Consider the following 9,934-nt stretch of genomic DNA (forward strand, 5'->3'; position numbering starts at 1 on the left):
TAGTGGTTAAGGGAAGGGATGATCATTCACTTTAAACCCCTACACTAATTATCTTGTATAGTAGAGCTAAAAGCCTAGGTCTTTTGTGACATTAGCAATTTTAACAGGTATTATTGTACCTATTGTAGGTATTGTTTTACTTATACCATTATGTATCAGCACTTTACCTAACTACGGCTTTATTCCAGGTTGTTTTATGCTTTATAATTGCTTATAATTTACACAGTCGTCAGCTTTATTAAATCAATAGCTTAAGTAATTAATGAGTTAATAGATGAAGTATAACCGAAATTAAATACAACTGGTAATTATATACTCACCAGGCATTTTATTAGGTACACCTTTCAAGCAACAGGTTGGACCCCCTTTTATTTTCAGAACTGCAAATATTATTTGTGGCAAAGATTCAACAAACTGCTGAAAATGTTTTTTAGGTATTTTGACTATATTCTCTGGTGACTGTGAAGGCCATTTGGGTACAGCAAATAAATCAGTTTGAGAAGATTCGACCCTTGTGACCTTAGTTGTCCTGCTGGAAGTAACCATCAAAGTGGGTACATCGCGGGTATAAAGGAACAGACGTGGTCAGTGACAACACTAGGCTGACTGTGGCTTTTAAACGATGCTTAATCTGTACTAAGGAGTCTAAGATGTACAAATAAAATATCCCCCACACCAATACGCCACCAACCTTACTTGTTGGATACATACTTTCATGTTGACTAAAAAGCAATGTCACAGTAGAAATCAAGACTCATCAGATCAGGTGACATTTTTCCAGTTATCTATTTTCTAATTTCGGTAAGCCAATGTGAATTTCCATGTTCAAAGTCACTTAAAAACCCTTTTCTACCAATTCTGACACTCCAGCAGGTCACCCTTAACTTCATCAGGTCATCAGCAGGTTGTCTTGATGTCATGTCTACATGCCTAAATGCCTTAAAATTCTGTTGTGATGTGATTAGCTGATTAGAAATTTCTGTTAACTAACAGTTGAACAGTATAGCCAATAAAATGGCCAATGTGTGTACGTCCTCTTAATAAATCAGTGTCCCATGGCTTGGCTGGGAATGTCTTAGATGGGGTGTATATAACACACAGGCTATTTTGTCTAATAAGGGCTCCAGGAAACTGTGTTTTAGTTCTGCCAGACAGATGGCTTCTATGGAAAGCCAGTGTTAAGGGTCCTGGAGCCGGCCAGGAGTTTGCAAGAATTTTTGGCCTCCCAGTCAATGTCCGGGTCTTTACCTGGAACTTGAAAAAAACCAGGTGCCCTATTTAGGGAGCTCAGTGGCTTCCCAAGAGATAGTTAGTGGCCCATCCCAGCCAGGCTAATATTTGTTTTCTAGTTTTTACATTGTGTAAACTTTCATCCTTGTGCCACAATAAAGTACCCAGGCAGGAGCCTGAACTTTGTTTTGATGAAAACTGTGTGCTGCCTTAATAAACTGCTGCAAGCCTGTTGCTATGAGCGATCTCCTAAAGCAAGCTTACAGTATATAGATCACTAACTAAAATGATGGATCTGGAGGACCAGGTGCTTTGTCTGTAGTAGAGTGTGATGACCAGAGCTGTGTATCATAGCTATATAAATAGTTTTTTTCTTATATTTATGGAGTTGCTGCAGTGTATTAAGGGCCTGTTCCATTTTTTTTTATTTAGGTGGTTAATGGAGAGACGATCGAATGACAGCCGGGACTGTGGTCATCACCGGTGGTATATTAGCAACTGTCATCCTTCTCTGTATTATAGCCGTTCTCTGCTACTGCAGACTACAGGTAAGATATTGCACCAAGCTGGTCCTTCAGTCATGGTAAACGCCACTAAACATTTTTTTTAATTTTATTATTTATTTATATTAATAATTACTAATTAGCCTTGCCCTGACAAATGTGCCTGAAATCCATGGTTGTTGGGGTTGAGCTTTAGTCCAGTGCAGAAGTAAAAGGCTGCTGTTGCTTCACTCTGCTTATTTTCAATTAAAAAAGGCAGCATTGCAAACTTTTTTATTGGTAGTATTGTTAGCTTGAATACCCTAAAATTTGTTAAAAGTATATATGTAAAATATATATGAGACAAAACATCATAAGTGAAGTCATTTCTATGATTAATATCTCAGAAATGTAGAAGGTCATATAATCTTTAAATGCATTTGGGCTGAAGCCAATATATTATGGTTTTTACAGCACAAAGGAAGTCACTCATATATTGTTGATTTGAATTAGAAATAATAAACTGAACCAACTGAACCTTCAAATCAACTAAATACATTTCAAGTGCAATAGAAAAAAAAAGTGTTAAATGCCTTAAAATGTAATTTCTAACTAAAGCATCCACAGACTTAGTAGAAGGTAGGGTATGATCCTTGCTATTTGTGGAGAAGCAGTGGCCACTTTGTAAACGTTTGACATACCCCCTGTTGAGTCAAAGCCGGAGCTTTCCAATCTTTGGGAAGCATGGGCTTTGTTGATTGTAGAGCTATAGGTCATTGCACACAGAGAACAGTAGTCCAACTGTAACTGCAGGCAGGGCACAGGCTTTTCTATTCAGATGCTTTGTACATATTTTGTTTTTATGCACTTGGAATGTATTTAGCTGATTGAGATATGTTCAGATATATTATGACATAAGAGTCTCACAGCAAAGAAAATAGTGTAATTCTCGTGTCTTCTGTTTGCTTCCATCAGTATTACTGCTGCAAGAAGGAGGACTCGGAAGAGGATGAGGAAGAGCCAGATTTTGCTGTTCATTCTCGCTTCCCACCGGTGCACTGCAACCGAAACGTAGTCCTGGCCAATGGCCCCTCTCTCTACGCCTCACCCTACAACAAGAAGCAACAGCACTGCCGAAGTGTATGCCAAGGCTGTTCACACAATGAGCCACCTGCCTTTCTCCTGCACCCGCCGGAGGAGGTCCGAAATGGAGGTGATCGCATCACCTATAAGACCATCAGCCAGGAAGAGATTGAACTACCAGTTAACTTGAGCAATTTGCAGGTACTTAATCCCAACCGCCTCTCTGCCATGAGGGAGGCCTTTTCCCGCAGCCGCAGTATCAGTACTGATGTCTGAAGGTCATTGTGGCACTTGGATTCAATGTGACGTTAGCATTTCAACCCTACCCTGTGTGTAATACTAGCCATTGGCCAACACTTCTTTCTAACATTCCTCCACACTTTTGTAAAACAGATGCCCTTTTTTTTGCAGAAAAAAAAACGTTCTTCCTTCGTGCAACCGTGTTGTGCAAAAAGAGAAAAAAAAGCACACATTTATTTTTTAAAGACTTTTTTGACTAAATGCTTGTTTTTCCCACTCCTAATGTCATTTGAGCTTTTTCATGAATGACAAAGTGTTTTAAACTATGAATGTATTTGAATATGATATAGTAGATATAAACATTTGTCACTTTAATGTCAAGCAAAAAAACAAAATATTTATAAGTGGGGAATTTAAACTGTGACAAGCTAAGTTAAAATTTTAGTGCAATTTCAAGATTGTAGTAGATTTTTCTTTTTTGGAAAGCTTAAAATATTGAAAGGCTTCATGTTCTGCAAAGGACTTTTGAATTTATAACAGGGGCTCTGTAATAATGTTTGCTTTTGATATGAACAAAGGGAGGACTTTGTGACTGAAATGTTGACTGTAAATTTATGCAATGGTTTGGGAGAGAGAAAATATATTTTATTTGCTGGGAAAAGGGTAATTGAATACCCATATCAATTAGAACATGGCTTATCAAACTAACGGTGGCTATAGAAATTTTGGACTCAATAATAAATCCTCTAAGCATGAAAACTTCAAGCAAACATGCTATTTTGTGCAGGGAATAATGAAAATATTAGGCTTACACTGTAATCTCATGCACTGTTATTATTATTTAGCTCCGGCATATTCCACAGTGCAGTTAAGAAAAACTCTTCATATCATTCTCTACACCAAGAAGCTTATGCTCTTAATGCCTCAACAACATTCTCACACTGTTGTTTTTATATATGTATATTGCTCTGCTTTATTCCACAGTGATGTAAAGAACCATCTACATCTTACTGTGTACTAGGAAAGCTTACACTGTAATGTCCCCACCACAGTCACATACTACTGCATCACAGTCACCCATACTGTCTCCATTGCATTCACTGTAATATTATTACATAGCTCTGATATTTTGCACTGTGCAGTAGAGAAAGCACTGATCCATTTACATCATTCAGCCACCCAACGCGCTTGCACTCCAATGTGCATTCCAATGCCTCTACAACATTTACACACTTTTATTTTTATATATTAATTGGTAAATTACCAAGCTTAACGAGCCAGTATGTTTTTGGATTGTGGAAAGAACTGCACTGCACATGTATTGAGGGAGCATGAAACTCCTTGCAAATGGTAGGATTCATACCATAGAGTGCAATGCAGGACATGATTGCAGCCACCATGCACCCGTTACAAACCCTTTCCAATATATACACCAGTAGTGTAGTTACAGGAAAAACACCTTAAACATATTTTGCAGAAAGAAAGTTCCCCATATGTCACTCTGACTGAACTTTTTTACACAGTTTTCAGAACTGTAAGCTTTTAAAAGAGCTTGTGCAATGTTGTTTTGTCCATTCCCATCATGCAATTGAAAAAGTATATTGTTCAAATCCCAGCTATTTATTCCTAATATCAAATATGTGTGTGCGATAGAATAAGTAAATCAACTGTTTGCTCTGAACTGTCATAGCCATAAGTGTCCCAAAGTGTTCCAAAATGCAACTTTTAAAGCATATTTATCGGAATGTTTTATATGAAAAAGATGAAGTGTAACCTAGCAAAGTGAAAACATACCTATCTATATATCTAACATTACTTACATTTATGCTTTATTACAATGTTGTGGCTGTAAAAATTTTTAAATACCTATTGATGGATGTTTCTTTTTATTAAAAGTGTAGGATCATTGTAAAATATTGTTCAGATGGTGAAATTGTAGTACATGTAGAGGTTCAAACACTGGATTGCCCAGGACAAAAAAAATCTTAAGCTGCTAAATAACTTCTTCAAAAGTAGAGACAGAGTCACTGACGATGAGACAGTCTCGGTCCTGGTTAAACTTGTGCTTGGTGTGTCACAGCCTAGCCCAGTATCTAATAACCCCTGATGTGCATTGACAGAGAACACTTGGTGCCCTTAGTGAGACACTCCACCAAATACTGGTAGATGTGACCTTGTTGATTTATTGTTTATTATTTTATTTGGGTATCTCTAAGGGAAATCTCTATTTCTAGGCTTTTTCTGTGGCACATGGCAGGGAATGGAACTCATTTTCTTTTCAGGGTTTAATTGACCTTTATAAGTGAGGAGGAATATAAACAGTGGGGACAGAGACAGTAATAAAAGACTGACAGAAGATATAAACTTAAAAAACAAAAACAAAAAAAAAAAGAAAGAAAAAAAAAAAAAAAAAAAAAAAAAAACAGTATCAGTTGTGTTTGGTACATCATTATTTGTCTCTTAAGGATCTACTTTTGTAGTTGTGCATGGAACTAGCAATACAATTTAGTGATTCTGTATACAGCTTCTGCTTACAATTTACATTTTTCTGCCTTTATACACCAGAGGCAGCTGTATAAAAAAGATGGATTGGTGTGAACATTATTCAAGTAATACCTCAGGTGCCTATATTATCAGTACAAACAGTGCAATCACTACTAAGCAATACATGGCCTCATATTAAGCAGAAGACTTTGCCGTGCAGACATTTGTTATTTATGAGCATTGGGTAATGTCTCCTTAAAAATGAGTAATGAGACCTGGCATTTAAGCTCTGTCCTAATGTATTTCCCTTTAAATTTAATTAGGTAGTATAAAATGTGCCTGTTTGTTTGTGCAAGACTGTATGCTGCAACTTGTCAAAGGAAACAAGCTGATAAATGGTGGACTAAAACAGCTGTCCATTACTAGATCTGAACCAGTAATCATAAAAATGTGGCATTTCTGATGCCTGGCCTGACCACCAGGGGTCTCTGTGGCTCAAATCTTAAATGTATTGTTTCCAGAGAGCGGGCGTCACACTTGCTCAGGTCCAGTAGCTGCATTTATTTTCCATATAAAAAGTCACAAAAACAGCACCCAATGTGTTTTGGGGGCTAATCAAGCCCCATTTATCAGGGCTTATAGCAGCATGAAATAGAGTGAATAATAAAATATAAATAATATTAGACTATTGGAATTCCAAAAGGTGTTTTATGTTTCAAATGAAGACACCTGCTGCTGTTCTTTCAAACAATTGATTTTAGTTTTTATAATTTTGAGAATCACTACTGATCACTAATATTACTGAGCTAATATTATTTAAAATAATGCAGACTCAATGAATTATTATACTATGAGACCATAACATTACTGATGAACTACATGTTCATAGGAGCATAGCCTTCTGAATCACTGGTGATCCGTAAATGAGACAATTCATTTCCATGACAAAAGTCACATCAGTGGCATTTTACATTCATAAACACACAACATATCTATTTAGTAGAGATCAGGGACATCACTAAGATGCTTCATAGAAGACTATCCTCGACTCCAGTAAATTACCAAGACGCTTCATAATTTTCATAATTTATTAGAGTACAGCCTGTTCACGTGTGCCCACTGACATCATGATGCCTCCAATTTGTGAGAATAGAGACATCAATTCACTAGAAATCACTGTTGTTACTGACACTTTACATTTATGAATACACAGCCTGTCCAATCATTTGAGACAATTAACATAATCAAGGTCCATAACAAGGCAGCCTGTCCTTTCCCTTTTGACTGGTAAGATTGCCTGCACGTCTTATTTCGGAAAAAAAAGCGTCTCCGTTTTTTACTTTTTTGCATAATTTGTACTTGTTTGTATGATAGTCAGCATTGCAGTTTTTAAAGCTTCTTCTTTTCAGTTTGCGGTTTCTCATTCCTGTTTTTGTACAGTTCACAATTACCACAGTTATATATAATGTAGCATGTTATATATTGAGAGCAGACAGTGATACATACAGGTGACTGAGTACTTAAGAAATTACCTTTCCAAATTACCTTAAAGTGTGACTAAACCCTTTTTTTTCAAACAAATTGCCATCAAGCAGGTCCTTTATTGCAGAAAAAACCGGTGCTATTTCTTTGGTAATATAGTAACCTTACCTGGCTGATTTGCAATTTTTAAAGCACACTCACAGGTTCCCATACCATCACAGGCGCTGCCATTTTCTATCACCCCTTCCTGGTTTTGATTCTCGTCTATCTTAAAAGGCTGGGTCAAGATAATGTAATTCCCACACAGGGAGCTGCAGGCAAGGCCAGAATGCAACATTAATCCCTGTAAATTCAGTTGGCCATACTCAGAGACATTGGTTCATTCAGCAAACTTATTCTGTGCTGCATTTAGCTGAATGCTGCTGCACTTGGCACACTTGATAACAGAGAGTCCGGATGTCCATCAGGGTTCATTAGCATGCTGATTTTCACCAAAAATTCAAGCATGCATAGACAGCATTCATCTAAAAAGTAAACAGTTGCAGTTCTGACAGATGATCTGAAAATTTCCCTTCATGGTATGTGCATCATGCTTGAAAGTTGTTTGAGTCAGGGAGAAAACTTTCAGTACATTGGCTGAGAGAGACATGGTAAATCTTTTGCCACTGGTCCCCTCCAAGGTGTCATTGGTCCCCTGTGTAGAAGCATTGGGTTTCTTTGTTTCTTTCCCAGACCCACAAAAATCAGAAGTTTTAAAACAGAAGTCTCAGTCTAAAGCTATGTACACACGTCCAACGGTTCTCGCCCGATAATCGTCTCAGGGTGATATCGGACGAGAATCTGGCGTGTGTACGAACAATCATAATGGAAGTGAAGGGGGAGAGTGCGCAGCAGGGTGCTGCTCGTTCTCCCCTTCCTCTCTCTATAGAGCAGAATGGTGCTGAATATACAGCACTTGTTCATGCATCTTTCAGTCTTTTATCGTTAGAAAGGATCATGAAAGATCCCTTCAAACGACAAAAATTGCAGGTCTGTATGTGGCTTAGGTCTAGTAGGCACAAACCCTGACACAATTACCATTTTCATTTCAGCTGTGGTGGATAGACAGGTTTGTGCTGGCTTAGCCTATTTTCCAGCAGCAAAGTCACAATCTTAGCAAACTAAGCAATAATAGTATTGGAATCTAAAAAAAATGTTTAAATGTTTTAATCATCTGTTTGGCACTCCACCACAAACACAGTCCAATCTTTCATATATTTTATGGTAGGTGGAGAGAATATCAAGGCCATATATTATTGAATAAAAAAACAATACTTTTAGCATGCTCACTTGTGCCTGCCTGTATGCAGCGCCTAATTGCATTAATTGTTCTTTGTAACTTCCTTCTGTATTTTATTGAAACTTCTATTTTAGGTTATATATTCAAATCTTTTGGTCTTTCTGTAAGTCATTTTTTTGTTGTATTAAGGGGAGTGGCTTTATTTTCTATGCCGGTATAATTGCATTATATCTTCAGGAAAGAAGACCATGGCTAGAATGCACAGATTGCCTAAAATAATTAGTTTCTGAGAACAGTAGGCACCATACTATTGATTTTCTTTCTTTCTAAAAATGTTTGTTTCTTGGCAATTAGGTTTGGAATAAATACATATCAGAAAACTCAGAAAAAGGCCTTTTTTACATTTGTTTACTAGGTAGGCAACAAAAAGTACACAAGCAAATAGCATTTAGAAAAAGAAAAGTCGGCAACCCATGTTTTCCTCAGCAAAGGTTTCTAAGGCCAACTTCTGTTCATTAAAGCACACATCCCCTAGATCTGAACAACTAGCTATATTTTCAGAAGTTGGTGCTCGGTTTTTCTGCTTTGATTATTTTTCCTCATATTTTTTGTCCTCTTGCAACATAAAAATTTTTTATATTACATTTAGTGTTGTGGTTCTTCAATCAACTTCTGGCTGGGTGACAAGCTGGATATTTAAGGTTCTTGTGTCTTAAGACTGTCCACTGCATGCAGTTTCTGATCAAATACAGTTCTCTGAGATTTACTTGGTGGTGGCACTTAAGACTGGTCAGTTTCGATTAGGGACAGGTATGTGTGCCAGGGCCTGAAGTGTGTAAGGAAGTGGTGCATGGCAGCCACTTTTCCTTCACCACATGACTACAAGGATGTTACCAACTTCAGGTCCTCCTCCTTGCATCCTAACAACCTTGGGTGGATTCATGTTTTTCTTGTTATTTCTCTGGCTAGCATGACCGGGAAATTATTAGGCTTCTGCAGATGGGTTCCTGCCATGGATCTCATCACTTGTAAAGGTGGTGGGTGTTTTGTGTTGCCCATTAATAAATCTGTTTGGTGTCCTTTGCTACCCAAACCTAGCCACAGAGGATCTTTATACTTTAATTTAGGCAATTCCATCTCTCAGATCTTGCCCTTGCTTTGCCTTTGTTTAAGAATTGAGACTGAAATCATTTTAGTCATTCTAGTGGTCACTGAGACCTTGCTATGCAGAGTTGGTTCAGTCCTTCACATTTGTAAAGCAGCCATTTAGTCTTTTTTTGTGCTCCTGAAAAAAATTTTTGTGCATTGATTGATGGACACAATACTACCTTTTAAGTATGTTAGCTGTTACTGATGTTGAAGTATAGTTTTCCTACTAGCTGCTTGTTATTAATGAAGAAAATGTCTTTAGCAAGAATAGGGGTATCCAGCAGAGGGAGCCCCTCTGAGATTTATCTTCTGAGCTTTGCACCTAGTATTCTTCTCCTGCAGACAGCAGTGTGGTGGTTCACACCTAAGATCTTTTCTGTGTCCTTTAACAAATGCAAAGAAAATAATTTACCGTATTTTTCGGACTATAAGACGCACTTTTTCTTCCCCAAAACTGGGGGGGAAAAGTGGGTGCGTCTTATACACCGAATGCATGTTAAATATA

At 37.5% G+C, this 9,934-nt stretch overlaps 1 protein-coding gene across 1 annotated transcript in view; it reads left to right on the forward strand.

The window, feature by feature from the left end:
- FAM163B (family with sequence similarity 163 member B) overlaps positions 1-9,928 on the forward strand; it is a 121,051-nt gene extending 111,123 nt beyond the window's left edge. Inside the window, exons 2-3 of the mRNA XM_072430013.1 lie at positions 1,663-1,778; positions 2,688-9,928. Of these exons, the coding sequence (XP_072286114.1) occupies positions 1,686-1,778; positions 2,688-3,071 (477 nt within the window). The 5' untranslated portion in view covers positions 1,663-1,685 and the 3' untranslated portion in view covers positions 3,072-9,928. The remainder of the gene's footprint in view (positions 1-1,662; positions 1,779-2,687) is intronic.
- The last annotated feature ends 6 nt before the right edge of the window (positions 9,929-9,934 follow it).

This window comes from Pyxicephalus adspersus, chromosome Z (genome assembly GCF_032062135.1).
Source record: "Pyxicephalus adspersus chromosome Z, UCB_Pads_2.0, whole genome shotgun sequence".
Taxonomy (NCBI): Eukaryota; Metazoa; Chordata; class Amphibia; order Anura; family Pyxicephalidae; genus Pyxicephalus; species Pyxicephalus adspersus.